At 40.6% G+C, this 18,584-nt stretch overlaps 2 protein-coding genes across 4 annotated transcripts in view; one reads left to right on the top strand and one right to left on the bottom strand.

Annotated features, from left to right (window-relative positions):
• The window catches only part of srcap (Snf2-related CREBBP activator protein), a 39,431-nt gene extending 32,464 nt beyond the window's left edge, over positions 1-6,967 (top strand). For both annotated transcript variants that reach the window (XM_080049465.1, XM_080049464.1), the window contains one exon: positions 131-6,967. In XM_080049465.1, coding sequence (XP_079905591.1) covers positions 131-5,290 — 5,160 coding nt within the window. In that variant the 3' untranslated portion in view covers positions 5,291-6,967. The remainder of the gene's footprint in view (positions 1-130) is intronic.
• A 44-nt stretch (positions 6,968-7,011) lies between these two features.
• On the bottom strand, positions 7,012-17,289 carry stx4 (syntaxin 4). Of its 2 annotated transcripts, none has more exons than XM_080049560.1 (10): positions 17,102-17,289; positions 16,029-16,133; positions 14,362-14,461; positions 13,740-13,814; positions 13,566-13,636; positions 12,473-12,581; positions 11,690-11,763; positions 10,251-10,388; positions 9,684-9,794; positions 7,012-9,285 (listed from the first exon to the last, which is right to left on the bottom strand). In XM_080049560.1, exons 1-10 carry the CDS (start codon positions 17,129-17,131, stop codon positions 9,208-9,210), a joined length of 891 nt encoding a protein of 296 aa, XP_079905686.1. In that variant the 5' UTR covers positions 17,132-17,289; the 3' UTR covers positions 7,012-9,207. The 2 variants fall into 2 exon arrangements, with proteins under 2 accessions (XP_079905686.1, XP_079905687.1); XM_080049561.1 differs by having other exon boundaries at positions 16,029-16,130.
• Between the last annotated feature and the right edge of the window lie 1,295 nt (positions 17,290-18,584).

Here is an 18,584-nt window from a genome sequence, read left to right as displayed (position 1 = left end):
TCATGTTATATTGTTATTAGTAACTTTGTGCATGCTGTCGTCCTTTATCCAATAAAAAAAACAAAATGAAGACAGTTTTCTAAACTCAAATTTATGTTCATATCTGTTCTTTCTGTGTCTGTCTGTTCAGGAGCAAGTGGAAGCTGCTAGAAAAGGCTTGGACCAGGCGAAGGAGGAAGCCCTAAAGCTCCACGCTTCATCTGACGAAGACGACGACGAGTTTTCATCTCCGACGGCGTCCGCGGAACCCGTTCAACCGACGCCCGCTCGCCGTGGTCGCAAACCCAAGGACAAGGACAAGATCGTCACGTCTACGAGGACTAGCGGTCGACTTCGTGGGGCATCTCCCGAAACCGAACCAGAGCCCACAAGCCCGAAGGAAGTGCCTGAAAGACCCAGATTTGGTCTGAGGGGACGGGGGGCTTCCAAAGACACTGGTACTGTTTCTACCACCCCCACCGGAGACCAGCAGAAAACCCCCTCAACTTCATCGACTAAGATTCCGGATTCTTCAAAGTCTACAAAGGCCTCTTCTCCAGCTAGGGATCACCAGCCTGTCAAAACCAGGACTGTACCAAATCGCACCAATCCCAGTCCAGTGCCTTCCCCTCCCACCTCCTCAAAACAACCGTGTGTGGGCGAGAAAGAAGAAGAAAACGAGAGAAAGGTTTCAGATTCATCGCTTGAATCTAGCGGTCTATTGGATCAGTCTAAAGATGACGACCACAGCACCATGTCTCCGCCCTCTACGAGCTCCCGATCGCCTCGCAAGCGCCAGTCCGCAGAAAGTGAAGTTTTGCGAGGATTGGTTGAGGACTCGCCATCGGCTAAAGTCCTAAGGAAGCTCCCGGGGCGGCTAGTGACTGTGGTGCAAGATAAGGAGCCTAGGAAGAGAAAGCGGCGAGCAAGTGGCACTACAGCTTCTTCGGAGGAGGCAGCTGCTGAGGAGAACGTCACGGAACCAAACAAAGACAATATTAATATCGAGCCTGATGGTAAAGCAAAAGTTACTGCTACCAAATCTCCTCAGGACCAAGAAACCTCTTCTCCTAGCCCCACTGTGCCCCCACAGCCCGTTAGAAGTTATCCACCATATTCCCCGCCACATCATTCTCCAGATATGCCCGTGCTAAGGAATCTCCCTGTTCGAAGAAGGCTTGAAACTGAATCTCGAATGGCGGCTGAGCTTGCGCACCAACAATCCAGAAAAATGGATTTACCAACACCAGGAAAAGACGCCACTTCTTCAACCTCTAGTACTTCTACTCCTACTACTACGGAGTCCGGTGTGAACTCTCTTGTGACGCCTTTGAAACGAAAAAGGGGCCGGCCCCCTAAGACACCCCTTAGATTACCGGATGTTGACAATACAGCAACGCCTTCCCCACAGCCCACCTCTCCGAGTGAAGATGGCAACCCCCCTCTTTCCCCAAAACGAAAGCGGGGGCGCCCTCGCAAAGACTTAACCGCAACCACACCGGAAACGGTTAGCGAAGGGCAGAACTCTAAAAATGAGACAAGCACCACTAACACTACTACCGCTGGTGGTGTGTCTTGTGAATCAAAAACTGATGCTGAAATTGAGCCAACAGTCCCGTCTCAGAAGGAGTTGGAGACCCCTAAAGCTGCTGCAGTTGTCGTCACTACAAGTCAGGAATCCCAGGCTACCAAAGCAGAGGAAGTAAACATTAAGACTGATGATGAGAAAGCCCCAGTTTCAGACCCTGTTCCAATTCCAGCTCAAGAAATTCCAACTCAAGCTAATACAGATCTAGCCTCCAAAACAAAAACTACAGCTGCTCAAGCTTCAACACCAGTTGTATCTTCAGTACAAGCTCCCGCCGCACCTGTATCAACGGTGACTGTACCCGTTCCTGTGACTGCCTCTACGTTAGCATCAGCTCAGTTGGATAGCTCAGGTCCAAGCCCAAACACCCCACCAACCCAATCTTCTGTCAAACCTCCCACACCCGTCACTGCTACCCCTACGACAAAAACCCCACTGCCACTTGACAACACCGTCAAGTCAACTCTTCCAAGTGTAAAACCAACTCCAAAACCTACTCCTGTGGTTGCTACGGCTTCTAAAACTCCATCAGAAGCAAAGCCGTCAATTTCAACAACTGTGAAAACAACAGACTCTGCCAAAACCACCACAGTTGCCACGGCAGCTGCTATCACTCCATTGGCCACTGTATCATCTGTTGCTATGGATGTAAAAGCAGTTCCAATCACACCAATCCCTGCCACAGCGATTACACCAGCAGCTAACGTAACATCAAAAACTGTCAGTGTTACACCAGCTGTCACCACTGCAGTGAAATCCCCAACCATAACTAAAAGTACGGCTACAAAGGACTTGCCGCAAACTTCTACAACATCTAAACTTGCTACCGTAACCTCGACAACAGTTGCCACACAGAAAGTTTCCGATTTGGCTACGAAAGCAGATGCAACTTCACAAAAACCAAATTCAACAGTCCAAGCAACTCCTTCAAACCCCAAACCCTCCCCACCTACAATGACAATTACAACTGTAAAACCAGTTCAAGCTACTCCATCAAACTTGGCATCCTCACCTGCTATCACAACTACAGTACAACCAGTTGAATCTGCTCAATCAAAGTCAACAACTCCAAGTACAGTCCCTACTACAAGTCCAACCTTGTCTGTCAACGCTTCCACAACTCGACCCGCAACAACAGTCTCATCATCTGACACTTTAAAGACAGTTTCACCTTCTCAAGCTCCAGCAAAGACTAATGTTACGACAACTAAAGTCCCTTCCACCAAACCAGTCCCAGTCCCAACAAAAACAGTTCCAGATGCTACACAGCCACAAGTAAAAACTGTGGCCCAAGTGGCTGAAACCTCCTCTGCAAAACCTCCTTCCGCACCCACCCCAATCTGCACTCCTTTGCCGCCTTTACCATCTACTAGTCTAACGACCACAGCCAAGGCAAAGACAGTAACCGTGACTACATCGGCCCCAAAAGAGGAAGTCCAAGCAACAACGGCTGTAGCAGCAGTAGCCACTTCTTCCAAAGAACATACAACTTCAGATACACCTTCCACAACGGCAGAAACACTTGTCAAGAAGACCCCTTCGCCAGTACAGGATTCCACAGAAATTGCAACAGCTCCATTACCAACAGTCTCCACAACGACATCATCCTCCGAAAAGTCTATTGACGTTGCTCCAACAAACGTCACAGACACCCAAGTATCTACTACCACAGACACGGCAGTTGCCGAAAAGACGGTTAAAGTTGCAACAACTATCCCGACCACAACGGCAGAAACGTCAGTCAAGATCCCATTACCAGATCCTTTACCAACAGTCACAACTACTGGTACATTCTCCCCTGAAGAGTCTATCAAAGTTGCTTCAACAAATGTCCCAAATACCCAAGTTTCAGTTGCCACCCCAGCTAACCCCACAATCAAAACATCTCCTTCTGTGTCCACTACAGAAACCTTGGCCACAGTTTCCAAGGAAGTGCAGAGCTCTGTATCTTCCACAGAAGTGTCCACACCCCCTAAGATAGAAGCTTTGCCCCAGGAACCAACATCTGGTCCTTCCAGTGTGGAGCAATCTTCACAACCATCGGAAAAAATGGTGGCATCTAAAAATGACACAGATGAGGTGACAGAAATGGAAGTAGATGCTGTGGAAGTTGAAGCAACGACTGGCAAGGAGGACATTGACAAAAAGCCGGATATTTCTCAGTCTGAGTCTCAAACGACAAAAGTGGAGAGTCCTTCTTCTGAGACGAAAGACATTGATACAAGAAAGGAGGAAGCTAGCGGAGATGCAAAGTCCGCCATTAAGAAAGAAGAGCCTAAGCAACAACAACAAGCGGCAGTGGAGCAAACTATTGAAGATCTGAAAATTGAAAAAATTCCAACCCCTAAAAGGCCTCTCAGTCGCCAGAGCAGCCAGGACTCGGCTCGATCCTCTTCGGCATCGTCTGGCTGTTCTACGTCTACCCTAACTCGCCACGCTCACCACAAGAGAACGTACGAGAACAGACATCCCACCAAGAAAAGACGAATGGACGTCACCGCCGAATCTGGGAAGGAAGGGGAACAAGTTCAAGATGGTGGGGATGAGATTAAGGAAAGCGGTGATAAAGACGCTACCAATGCGGCTACTAGCTCTCGTAGAAGGCGTTCTGGGTCGCCTTCACCTTCTTCAACGTCATCTTCGTCGGATTCTGAAAGCAGCAAGGAGCCAAAAGTCACTCGATCGGCTAAACGAAGGGTACAAGACCCTCAAGGGGAAAAGGGCAACACTCGTCAAGCAAAGAAACCTGCAAATACCTCCGACAAAAAAACTGCATCAAACAATACCAACACGTCCGAGTCCGGCAGCGATACATCATCTGTTCGGATCACCAGGAAATCTGCAGGATCTTCAAAATCTTCACACGGCAGTAAAGCTCAGACAAACAGCGCTCCCATTTTGCCTCCCGAGCCGGAAGTTCTTGGGAAAAGATGCTCTGCGCTAAATGCAGCCGCTAAGCTCCTAGCGATGAAAGGTAGAGTGGATACGCCCGGACACACCCCACGGAAAGACTCGACTGCCAAGGCTGCCGCTGCTGGGGCCTCTTCTGCTGCTGACAAGAACCAACAGAAGCCTAAAAGCAAAAGTGTACCAGCTTCCCCTCAAAGTAACTCTGTGAATGTTACTAATAACAAAAGCTCCAGTACTACTAGCAGCAAATCCACATCATCAGCAACAACGACGCCCAATCAGACGAGCCGATCTGCTGCCCGATCTACCAGACAGTGTCCCGGGTCGTTGGTTCCTCCCTTGGAAATGGAGTACAAACGGCCCAAAGCAGAGGAAAAGGAAAGGGGTAGTAGGAAGTCTACGAGGGGTAAGGAAGCTGATTCGGAGGCCCAGTCTTCGTCGCGAGGTCACAGCGCCTGCAGTAGTTTGAGTAGCGACGACGGTGAAGAAGGCAGCAGAAGAAGTCGTAGCAGTAGCAATAGCAGCCAACGCACCCACAGCATCAGCTCGCAAAACACCGAGGAGCGCAGAGAGTCCCGGGCCACTTCCTCGGGCAGCGAACGCAGCTCGGAACGCGCCAAACGGGCCCAGCAACGGGACGGTCAGCAAGAGGGCGGCAGGAGGTCTCAGAGACTTCTCCAGGAGGTTTGCAGTAGCGGGTCGGGAGCGGAAGGCACGCCGGATAGAATGCTGCGGAGTGTCGCGGCGATTCAAGCGGCGCAAGCCAGATCGCCGGCCTTAAGCACTCGCTCCTCTCGTAACAACAAGACATGATCGGAGTGCCAAAACGAGAAGAAGAAAAAAAAATATGGAAGCGAGAGTGTTTTCGCATACAAGAGCGTGTTGTGACCGTAACAAAAGGTTGCTGCTTCTTTGTCTGCTGCACTCTTAAAGGGGACTGAGTGCTGCACAAGCCAGGGACTGACCCCCCTCCCTGCCTCTTGGGCCCTCCTCTGTCTTTCCCAATTGGAGCTGGCCCCCCCCTACCCTCCGCTCCCCCTCACCAGTTCAGCCATTGTCAGCTGGGGGGAAGGCTCAGGGAATGCCGGACCGAGAGTTATATAAAAAGAAAACAGGAAAAAAATTAATAAAATGGCGCCATCGTTTTGCGTCCGAAAACAGACGAGCAAGAGAGATGGTACAGTGGAATAATTCACCACTGTCTGGGGACTAGAGGGGGGACAAAAGTGCAAGAGATATTAAAAAGGAAAAAAGTTGTTAGTTCACATTATGTACTGTACTCATTCAAGACTGGAACACTCAAGATCTTATGTGTTAAGATGGGATTATACAGCACCCTCTTATTAAGGGTTAAACATGATAAAGAAAGTCATTCGTGTGACGTTAAAAAAACTTTTTGAGTGACCAGTTGTATTGTAAGTTGGAGGTTTTAGAAAGTTTGGTTTTTGAAAAAATTTCGTCAGCTGTCCTCCTGACTATTGTTTCTTTGTAGTCAGTTGATAAGTTATGCATATTTTATTATTTCTTCCAGGGTATTGGGGGAAGAGAAAAGCGATCTGTCAATGTGATCTTCGCTGCACTATGCTGGAGCTTGTCTTTGCTTCTTGGGTCCCTTTTTATCCATGTCAGTTTCAGGTTCATTGGAATTTTTTTTTTTTTTTTACACATCCAGCCTTGCATTTTCTCATTTGCACATCTGATAATGTTGCCCTCAGCTTTTTTGAGTACATTGTGGTGTTGTAATGAGTTTTTACGTCAACTTAAAAGTAAATCAATTGGTTACCTGGTTACCTCCCAATGTATCCCTACAGTTTGAAAAATATATTAATTGAAGTTGCAAATTGAGGATGTTAAATCAATTATTATTATTTTTCTCCCTAAATCTTCCCAAAGGCAGTTTCATTGTTACGATCCACTTTGTATTTATATACTGAAAGGTTAAGTACATGTTATTGAAATTTAAAAGAGTGCCTATTTTGGCCAAATGGGTTTGAACCTCAGATTGCCTTGTGACAAGCACCTTGAAGCAGGGGTGTTTAGTTATTAAAAACAATTAAAAAATAAACAGGAAAAAAGTTAACATGCCCCAAGAAAAGCCGCCCTGTGCATCTGTGCTACCAAATTTAAGGTTTTATTTTTCAAATTTCTTTTTTCTTCTCATCATCACTTCATTGCTCAATGTTCATGTACAAAAAAAAAATACTTGGACAAAACCTATGTGAATAAAATTACTGGTACAGTTCCAGAAGACTGTAAATTGTCGTTTACTTTTGGACTTGTCTAAGCTACTTTTGAGCAAAAAGGTGATTTTTTTTTTTATTTTGGGGCGGGAAGGACACAGGAGAGAGATGGGTAGGTTATGGTGATGGTCTTATTTTTTTGATTTTTGTCTCTTTATTTGTTGCATTCCTTTTTTGATCCCTTGTAATTCCACATTGTTTTACTTGAAAAATTAAGACAATTACAGTTGAATAAAAAGACCAAAAATTAGTTGCGATTTTTTTCCATTGTGATTTTTGTTTAATTGTGGATGAAATACAGGCTTGACACTTTGAAAAAAAATAAAATGATTGAATGGATGTAGTAACAGGCAGATATAAAATACTTCTTAAACTTCTAATGTATAAACTAAGCGCACAAAAGGTCCTACGAGTAATGATACGAGACAGTAGAACTTGACAGTATTTTATTTTAAAAACAAACTAAATCGAAATAAAGGATGGAAAAATTCAACATTTGTAATATTACATTGTAGCCAAGTCGCTGTTGTGCCCTGCGTCAACCTAAGGAGAATCAAGCGAGGACTCGACAACCAACCAATAGGTACCCTGTTAAAATGGGTTCCCTGGTTCCTTAACACATAAATTTCCCCATGATTTCTCTACAATAACAACCGAAGGCTTTGCACAATATGACAAAAATGTGAAGCAAAATAAGTCTTAAAGAGTATTGGCCAGTTTTGTAGAAATTGATTAAGCCTAGTCATGGACAATCTCCATTCAAGAAGACATTTAGTCAAGCACTAGGCTTAATTAATGACTAGTCTAGGAAACCGGCCCTATATGTGTAAGGATAAACCGAGGGTAAAATCTCAGCTGAAATACTTCTGTGTGGATTCAAACATGTACAAACAATAACAACAAACTGTCCCTTCTTGACAACGTTAGTTCACAACATCACATTCTCAATTTGAGTTGTTCACTTGCACTTAAAGGAGAAGGCACAGATTTAGGAAAACATTATAATAATTTCATGATGGGTTGTCTTGTAGCAGCAGCTTCCACAACTAAGCCTGCGTTCCAATACCCATATTTCCATACTATTTAGTACGCCAGAAAAAGATTTAGGATGTCCCTATACATGTACGTCAAATGTAGTATGCTGAAAATACTTAGATGGCCCACTAACTCCAATTGAAATTCAGAGTATTGGTCTTTATTCTTGACATTTCTCGACATAATGGGGGGGAAAAAAATCTTCCTTATCTGATTGTTTTTCTCTCCCATGGCCCTAAAACTCTTCTGTAGTATAGTAAAAAGAAGAAGTATGTGATTTGGAATGCAGGGTAAGTTCAAATCATAAATACTGGTATGACAAATAAAAACAAAAGCCTTGGGCCTTTTATTGCAGTGCTGCGACAACTGTAAAATAAAACATTTAATTAAAACAGGAAGGGGGCGCTGTTTTCTACTTAACAAACACACAAAAAAATCTGTATTTACACTTGTTACATATAGGCAGTTTGAAACAACTTTTCAAGTTTTTAAAAATCATCGGCATAATAAAGAACGTCTGAATTACCAGCAATATAAGGTTATGTACAATTATATTAGTCTATTTACTATATATGCCTATAAAAGAGAAAAACAAAAAGCCCTAATCGGTTGTAACAGTTGTTATTTACGTCTCTCAGATTCCTCCAGAAAAAACAACAACGTAACAACACCATACACACAGTTTTTCCTGAGTACAGTATGATCAGCGCCAGTGTCCAGGTTTCAATACTGCATTGTGCTTTTATCTCAATCTCAAGGCCACAAATTTCCTCTTTATGTAGGATAGGGGAGGGGCAGAAAGGTTCACAAATCGTCCCTGGGTTTTGCATTGTGTGGAAGTGTGAGTTAAGACAACAGAAGGTGCAGCTCTTTAAAAAAAAAAAAAAATTAGAAAAAGAAAAAGCCCCTTAAGGATAACAGACATATGGCAGCGTTTTGATGCCACTAAGGAAAGAAAATATATCAATATATAATCTGTATAATGTGGTAAAGAGTTAACACACATGATTAAAATGTAGCACCTTATAGTTTTGACAAAATTGGAGATGGGAGAAATATCCGTTTACTCCCTGTTTCCATGCCAAAAATTTTACTTATTCAAGACAGGATGTTTTACTATTTGATTTATCACATTAAGTTATGATGTGATGAGCCTTTACCAAGTTATAACGAGATACTGATATTTCTATATTTATTTCCATAGTGGCCTGAATACGCTGCCGTACAGAGAAGGGTTGGAGGAAGATGAATTGTTAAAAAAACAAAAACAAAAAAAAAATACTAATACATCGGAACGAAGGGACGATAACAGATAACATACAAACTCCACCGGCTTCATTCTCCCGTCCATCCTGTGAGCTGAAAGTATTTACATGAACCCAGAATGGTCTCCGTCTGTCTGTCTGTCTGTCTGTCAGCCTCTCTGTCTGTCTGTCACTCACACACTGTCTGTTGTTAGGTGAAGGCTGTGGCCAATGAGATGACTAAGATAAGAATTAGGATGGCACAACAGATCGCGATCCAAAGCTTTTTCTGCAATAAAAGAGACATAAACAAGTAATTTAACAAGCAAGTAAATATTAACCTTTAAGCTTCAAGACACCAATAAAATAGACGATGTACAGCCCCGGAAAAAATTAAGAGACCAGTCTGGATTTTTCTTAAATCTTTATCTCTACATTACTTATTGAAAATGCTCCAAATGACAATATTTGTATTGTGAATTTGGTAGAAATGTTGTCAGTAGTTTTTATTATAAAACCAAAAATGTTAATTCTACTTAAACATATGCTTCTAAATAGTAAAACCAGAGACACTGAACATTTGGAGTGGTCTCTTAATTTTTTCCGGAGCTGTATTTGTGTAGAAGTGGGTTGAATGAATCATGATATAAAACACTGTATGTAGATCATTGTGAAACCACTTTGTACCTTGCGCGCTTTCTGTGAATATGTTACAGCTTTCTCCGTGTTATCCTTTGCCTTCTCCACGTAGTCAGAAGACTGTTTGATGTTGCTTTCAATATTGTTCACCATCTCACCCTGCAAGAGGCAAAAAAAGAAGAAAAAAATCAGTGTCAGACAAATGTCACCATTTTCCAAGCTATAGTGCGTAACTTTTTTTTTATATAAATGAATGTCAGTTACATTCTAACCAGTTTGACAAAGTTGGTAAAGTCAATCAGCTCCACAAAACTCTCTCTGTATTTCTCAGTATGGCAGCGTTTACAAACTGGTGTCACCCCCCTGACACTGGTGCAGGAGCTCAGAAAAATCCCAAGAAGAGCCCAAGAAAATGTCTCAGTTGTTGATTCTACTGCTAAGAAAAAACCTGGACCTACAGCAGAAGGTATAAAATCCATGAGCTATCACCGAAAGCTTACCTCATGTAAATAGCGCCAACAGTGTTGTTATAATTACTCAGAATTCCTCATGGGGGCCACAGAAGTTACGCAATATAGCTTTAAACAAACCATAAATGTCATCAGCTGTTCTTACCTGGGCCTCCACCTCCATGGCTAGATACTGGAACATGTCGTGTAGATCTTTGATGCTTCTCTCCAGCTTTAGGATTTCATCGTGTCGGGACTCGATTTCGTTCAGCGCCTGCCGCGTAGCTTTAGCGTCAATCAGGATCTGAACACAACAGTAAAAGTCTTTATAAGCCGTGTTATGGACAATGAAAAACTATCAAGAAATACTCTAGAGGTTCTCTTTCATAATACTTAGTTACTTCCTACCACGGCGTCTAACACATTCAATTAAGTCACACGTCTATGGGCTGCACATGATCTTCTATCGTTCTTACCTAATCTGGAGTCCAGTTTAGAGAGGCTACAACAGAGCACACCTGTCATCTATTATACAATATATACAATATAAATACATACAATTTAAAGTCACTTCTAGCCTCATTCTACTTCTACCATTATCACTTTCTGTTAGTGGTTGTTGGGAAACACCTGCAGCTGTGAATGTGAAAGTGTTTTTGCTGCAGTAGGACACGTAGTCTTGTGTTGTGGTTTCTGGCATCCAACAGGTCTGTTTCAGTTTAGTAGAGGCTCAGAGTTATTTGGCTCTAAACTAGTTTTCCGTTTCATAAAGCCAGTTCAGCTGCACAACCTGCTTTGCCTCAACCAACTATGTTCTTTTCAAATTTCTGTATCTTGTATTTCTCTGTGTTTTAACATTTCTTAATGATTTTCTGTGTGATTATCAATACTGTATATTCAGAACACACCGCTTACATGCTCTGTGTTTCTCCATGGTAACAGAGAGTAAACAAACTCAGAGTGAACTATATTGATCAGCTGAAACCGAAAACTAAAGAGAATCTGATCAGAGTTCAGGGACAGACTGTTTGTTCACTCTGCTCTCTGTCTGTCTGTCTGTCTGTCTGTCTGTTTGTCTGTCAGTGCGTTTACATGCAGACTCATAATCGGATAACTAAACGAATAAGACCTCAACAGGACTTTTAAACTGCAGGTAAACACCTTTATCCGATCTACTTCGGACACAAATCGGCACAATAACGGACAAGAGAAGTCGGATAAGAACACCTAGATAATTCGTTCATTGTCGGCTTTCTCTCTGCATGTGGGATCGGACATCGCATATCGGACTTCTCGTTCTGTGCTTGTGTGCCTGCGCGTGATAGGCTACACCATGGGTTATTGACGGAAGAGAACCGGACGTGGCTCTAAAACCACTTGTTGAAAGCATGGTTGAAAGGGCTACAGCGCCACCTAGCATAGTGGAGACAGCCATGCATCGGACATTTATCCGATTTCTGAAAGGCCATGTATACTCAGACAAGTGACACGGTACGTTCGAGTGTCTTGTTCGATATATGTGATAATCCAATCTAGTTGTGCCATGTAACCGCACTGAGTGTGTCTCTCTCTTTGTCTGTGTCTGTGTGTGTTTGCTTCACTCACATTCTGGGTGAAAACATCTGTCTGTCCGCTCTCCAGCATGGTGTCCAGCTCTTGGGCCGTCACATCGGTCCCAGCTTAAAAACAAGAGAACATACGAGTTTTGGATACAGGACGGTCATGTTTTTATAATAATAATAAAATAATTGATAGGTTTTTAGCGCTTTTTTTTTGGAGGTCACTCAAAGACGCTTTAAAAAATGTTGCAGAAAAGCCAAAGGTGCAGTGTGTAATATTGGAATATTCTCCATAGTTTGTCCGTTCTGTGCTACTGTAGAAAGTTAACATGGCGGTGCAACATGGCGGCCTCAGCGCCCCGCAACCATGTACATATCAAAGGCTCATTCTAAGGTCATTAAAAACAACTTTCATTTTCAACCGATTATACACTAAACATACCTATGAATATTATATTGAATTTCTACCAAGTCTGTTCTGAATAAAAACCAAATACAGTAAAACAAAGCTGTGATAAAATGAAAAAATCTACACAAGGAGAAGTTAGGATGTTGACAACATTATCAATGCAATATAGAAAGTGAGTAAAGCAGAAACTGAGAGCGAAAGGAGATGGCATGTGGCAAATTGAAACTCGTGATTTCTAAAAACCACAGTGAGGTGGTGTGTGTGTGTGTGTATGTGTCTATTTCTATGTGTGTGTGTGTGTGTGTGTGTGTGTGTGTGTGTGTGTGTGCGTGTGTGTCTATTTCTATGTGTGTGTGTGTGATGTCTCGTACAGCTGAGATTTCCAGTAATAAAAGCCACTAATCTGTTGATGTAACTCACTGATCTTGAGTTGCCTCTGTATTCTCTCCACGTTGCGGTCTCTGTAGTGGGCCTGGATGGTGTTACAGAAACCCATCAGCTCCACAAACTCCTTCGACAAGACGCCATGCTGCAAAAAAAAAAGAATAAATTATGGTCTAATATGTATTTTTGATTTAAGGCTTTTAGTTAAGAATCAAGGCCTGGGGCGCTCCGGTGGCGTAGTGGATAGAGCGTGTACCATATTGGCTCCGGCCTTCGTTGCAGTGGTCGCGGGTTCAAATCCGGCCCGTGGACCTTTACTGCAGGTCATCCCCCCCCCCCTCTCTCTCTCTCTCTCTGTCTGTCTCCCCATTTCAACTCTGTACTATCTAATAAAAAAAAGCTTGAAAATGCCAAAAAATTATCTTAAAAAAAAAAAAAAAAGAATCAAGGCCTGACGCTGAATTACAAAAGCCCAAACATATCAAATCAAATCCATTTTATTTGTATCGCGCTTTTCATACTCAAGAGTAGCTCAAAGTGTCTTACAGAGGTGAAAAACAACAACAGAAAAAGAAAAACAGTAAATAAAATCAAGAGGAGTAAATTAAAAGAACCCAACCCTCCCATATGCTTAACAAATACTGTATTGTGGTGAAATTCTTCTTCTGTGCAAAAGTTATATATTTTAAACCTGCAGTGTGTAGAATTTTGGGTTTTATTTCCTAGCAGATTTTGTAGAAAGTAATTATAATATCCATAAGTACATTTAATTTAGTGCATGATAGCTGAAAAAAAATTTGTAATAATTTTTTTTCCCCTTAGAAAGGGTCTCATATATGTCCATATTTCTACATATTTTGGACCAAGGCCTAGTGCCGCCATCTTGAAAGTGTCATAGTTGGAATGTCATCAGGTGCATTGTTTAAAATTTAGAATTGTTCTCGTCCTTGAAGGCCACTGTAGCTTCTGTTATTATTCGAAAGGGGTGGGGTTACCCAGGGAGTGTTGCATTCTAGAACTTTGTAGAACTTTCTTGATGCTGTCATATTACACACTGCACCTTTAAGAGACTACTAACTAACTTCAGATTATGATGTTAAGGCATAAAAGCAACGATTGAAGCGCTTACCTGAGTCCGTTGCATCCGAACGTTGATGGATATATATTTCCCGTCTTCCTCTCCCTTTTTTGATTCAATGGCTGTGGAAAGATACTTCATTCATTAGTGAATTATATTTTAATACAGTGTATTAAACAAAACAAAACATAAATAGTGTTAACTTTTTTTCCCATCAATACTCACTCTTCAGTTTCCTCTGGACTTGATTGGCCAACGTTTTGATTTCATCTCGAAGAGTCTGCAGCTCTTTCTTCATTCCTAACACAAGAGAAAAACAACATTTTCATATTAACTTAAATGGCTCCTTTCAGACAATTTGAGCAACCTCATCCTAATCAGATTAACTCAAATTATTGTATTTCTTTTCAGTTATTTGTTAAGGTCAGGTTTATTTAAAATACAAACAGAGTGGAAAGTGCTGTATAAAATAAAATGCAATACAAACTGAAATACAGCAAATCAAATAGTCTTGGTCAAGTTTCGAGCACTTATGAGACATGTTTTGAATTTAAAGGCCTACTCCCCCGGATGGAATATGAAGGTGTATTGAACTCGGAGATCCTATGAAGTATAAATGTGCAAAAAAAATTGAAATCGGTTCATCCTAGCCTGAGAAAAGGCAGAAAGAGTGTTGTATGGTCTCACTGTCTAAACCCTACATTTCTCTTTCTGTGATGTCACAGATCTCCGAGTTCAATACACCTTCATATTCCAACCAGTGAAGTAGGCCTTTAAGTTTATGGGAATGATTAGTTTCCAATTCTGAACCAACTGACACACACACAGCCCTGGTGAACCCACTGACCCTCCTCTGGCAGAGCGACGCCCAGCACTGTCTTCTGCTTGTTCTCCAGCTCAGACACCATCCGCTTCAGACTGTTCAGACCCTCGTGGATGTCCTGCACCTGAAGAACAAGAAAAAGGACAATTAAAGTTTAAGTTTTGAAGCTTATGGGCTAAAACATTGATAAGATAGTATTTTTTTTATTTTTTTTTTGGCATTTTCGAGCTTTATTAGATAGTACAGAGTTGAAATAGGGGGAGGGGGGGACAAGGAGAGCGGGGGATGACCTGCAGTAAAGGTCCACGGGTCGGATTTGAACCAGCGACCACTGCAACGAAGGCCCTGATAAGATAGTCTGTTCATTTAGTAAGTTGATTGACAGACATTTTTTTCTAAACAGTTTTGGTCTCTAATTAATCGTTAACCATCATCTATAAATATAACTAGTCGAATCAGCTCTGGTTACAGGTTTTTTTTCCCTCTTTTATATCGTTGTTCATTTATTATATTTGCAAACTGGGCTGTTTGTTTGAGCACAGTGGACTCTGGACTCTTGCAATAGGAACTTTTACTTTCTTTTTAACATTTTGTAACCGAATCCATAAACCAGTTAATAAAACCATTTTTTTTTTAAAAACGTGCTGAGCAATAATACAAACAATTCCCCAATTATCAAAATGCTGTCAATACATTTTCTGTCAATCAATCGAATGATCAGTTAAATCAGTTCAGCCTGAGAAATACACTGAATCCTTGTGTGAGGGAATTTTCAGTCTTTAGTATAATGGTCAATATTAATGGTAAAGATGAATAGTTCATTTATGCCGATATAGACGGAAACACAAGACAGGCATAAATGAACTATTAATATTAACCATACTAAAGACTGGACATTCCCTCACACCTTGTTCATAGCAGACAGTACAAGGACACACTGGGACTAGCAACAATAAAAAGTGATGTTGACTAAACATTATCAAATTTAGAGCTTAAAGGCCGACTTCACCGGTTGGAATATGAAGGTGTATTGAACTCGGAGATCCTATGAAGTATAAATGTGCAAAAAAAAATTGAAAATCGGATCATCCTAGTCTGAGAAAAGGCAGAAAGAGTGTTTTATGGTCTCACTGTCTAACCCTACATTTCTCTTTCTGTGATGTCACACTCTTTCTGCCTTTTCTCAGGCTAGGATGATCCGATTTTTAAAAAATTTGCACATTTATACTTCATAGGATCTCCGAGTTCAATACACCTTCATATTCCAACCGGTGAAGTAGGCCTTTAAGAACTGGATTCTATCAGTGTTGGAAGAAGTGAAAGCACAAACACCACACAGTGAGAAAATACTCTACTTAAAGTTAAAGTACTATATTCAAAACCTTAGTTGAGTAAAAGTATGTTTGTATTATGCACTAGTTTCATCTACAGCAATGCATTATATTGTTTTAGATTATCATATGTAGCGTGGCTATCCTGTGAAAACCACGTATCTACAAATAGACCAGAAAAGTTGCATTTTTTCAGCTTTGTGCCGATGCCTTTTTCAACTGATCCAAGGGAGTGTTATATAGAGTTTATTTAGAATAAGAAAGAGGAGGATTATCTACTTTAAAATATGGAGATATCAGATATGTGGTTATTAATGGACAAGATCAGTTAAAAAATGAGTGAAAATAAACTTCAAAAACCTTTTTAAAGAACGCGTCATTCTCCTTCTCCTCTTTGGCTGAAGAGGTTCCAGGTTTGATCATCAACGCTTTGCCCTCCTCATCCTCGTCTGAAGCCTCGGCCTTCTAAACAAAGATTAACAAAACACAAAGAAAATTACAGTCAGATCAATCCGAATCAGAATCCTGTTATTGTCATTGTACAACGAAATTATAGCAGCATCAAAGTATACACACAAAGACAAAATATAAAGATAGTAAAAAATAGTGCAGGGCAATAGTGAAATTTCAAAAATCAATGCTTTTTCTCATGTTTACTTATCCAGGGTTTCTACAGGGTCCAACTAGTTAAATGTAAGAGCTTTTTAAAAAGACATTTTAAAGACCTTTTATGAAGGAAATTCAAATTTAAGAACTGCATTACATCCATACTATTCTCGCAAAGCCAGACCAAACTACAGCAACGTAGTCCATACTGCCAGCAAAAATCTCCAAGCGTTTAAAAGAAAATTGGAATCCCTGAATTACTTGCAAAGTGAATACATGTATTAACATTTTAACATTAATTCTATGGTTCTATGTTGGTTTTATAGTTTTGTTCCAGCGAGATCAAATATATATTTTCCCCAAAACACATTTAATCATATAAGCATAAGCAGGGTATTGTTACAAGGATTTCAACAAGTTACATTTAGGACTTTTAAGACCATCATTAACGCAATGTTATACCTATTTATACTAAGACATTTTAAGGCTTTTAAACTGAGAGGATTGGATTTTAGACTATTTAAGGCTTTTTAAGGACCGGGGGACGAGGCGGAAACCCTGATATCTTCCCCGGCTGCCATGCTCTGTCCCCGGCCCGACACATCCTCTGAGGGGCCATGGGCTGGAGCGGAAGTTAGTAATAAAAACGTAATAAAAGTTACCATTGAGACATTCAAACACGCTGCACGTTGTTGTTTTAATCGCTTATGTTTGTTATGTTGTCTTAATCATAGTAAAACAAAGTTAGAATCCATATATTGAAAGAGGGAGTGAACTTGGCTAGGTTAGCATTAGAAAGCTAGCTCGCTATTGCTAACGAAACTCACATTTCCCAATTCTTTAGTTCTGTCCCGCATGATTTCAGGGCGAAGCGGCCGGTCAGTTGGTCAGAAATGCCGCGACTCTGCGCCAAAAGTCTGGTAAGTTGTTTCCCAATAAAGAAAGTATAGTTTAAAAAGTGTAAACTTCGCTCTAATGTCATTCAACAAGTAAACTCCAGAAGCAGCAACACTTCTTCTTCTTCTTCTTCTTCAGTTGCAACAACTCATCACATTACACATTACACCGCGACTCAGTGACGCCACGTGTGGTAGCAGTGTGTAACTGCACCAGGCGGATGCGGATTTTCATTCATTTAAATTATTCATTTATTTTTATAATATTCTTATTATTAACTTGGTACGTTTTTGTGACAATGCACCTACAATAAACACGAACTTACTAGAAAACATTGGTATTGATAAAAAAATATATAACTGAGTTCTTCTACAACGAGATTTTCCTACTTGACTCTGACGGCCACAAGATGGCGCTGTTTGCACGCACAAAACTCACACCAATCAAAGCTGAAGTTTTTTACACTTTCCGGGAGCTTAACTATACTTTTAAAATGTGTCATCAAGAAAATTCAGCCTGTAAGGATAATTAATAATGTCCCAATTAATATTTAAGTCTAACGTGATCCTTTTGCAGTCTATAAAAAAGATAACATAAGATTCACTTGTCTTGTCCCAAAGTAAATGAAGTAAAAGCAGCATACAAACAATACATTTATATAAAATAGGCAAGGCAAGTTTATTTTTTTTATTTATATAGCACAATTCAAACACAAGGCAAATATGTATATTATAGACTGATGTAGTTAAGACAACTTACATTTCAGATAATACCAGTAAACAGTAAACACTGTAAATAATCCAGATGTGACTTAATAAAATATTTATTTTTTTATTTTATTTTTTTTATCTCAAAAGTCTAAAATATTGTTTCTTAGCTATACTGTAAAGGAAAAGTTAGTTACAGTTGAGTTGAAACACTTTATCTTACACTTTGAATGTCCTTGATTTCCTCATTAAATTAAGAACCATTATCAATCTCAATTAATCTAGCTATAAAAGATAATGTTGAGTGTTATGAATTTAAAATAATTTATTAATAGGCTGATTTAAAGGGATTTATTTTATGCCTTTTGTGTAAAATGCATTAACGTAAAGACTATTAACGTCCGTTTAATGAGCCCCCACTGATGACCTTACATTGTACTCGGTCTGGGCAGTATAAGGTGCTCTTTTAATGTCTAGAAAATTAAATACTTTAATTATTATAACCTATAAAAGTCGTTAATTACCTTTTACGGTGCTTCAATGGAAAATCTAAGGACATTTATTCTATTGGGCCAGAAATTTTACAAATTTTTCACATACAGAAAACTCTCAAATAGATTACTGTCTTCTTCTCACCCCGTGTCAAAGGTCAAAGCATTATTAATTGTCAGCATATCAACCAGATGTTTAATTTTCCGATTTTTTG

The sequence above is a fragment of the Ammodytes marinus genome, assembly GCF_949987685.1.
Source record: "Ammodytes marinus genome assembly, chromosome: 20".
Classification (NCBI taxonomy): Eukaryota; Metazoa; Chordata; class Actinopteri; order Uranoscopiformes; family Ammodytidae; genus Ammodytes; species Ammodytes marinus.
This window is presented reverse-complemented; position numbering and strand designations above follow the sequence as displayed.

Excerpts from the sequence above, each read along its gene's own strand:
- stx4 (XM_080049560.1), bottom strand. The coding sequence starts at position 17,131 with ATGCGGGACAGAACTAAAGAATTGGGAAAT. Across the intron at positions 16,134-17,101 it reads GAACTAAAGAATTGGGAAAT|AAGGCCGAGGCTTCAGACGA; the intron begins GTGAGTTTCGTT and ends ATCTTTGTTTAG. Across the intron at positions 13,637-13,739 it reads AGTCCAGAGGAAACTGAAGA|CCATTGAATCAAAAAAGGGA; the intron begins GTGAGTATTGAT and ends ATCTTTCCACAG.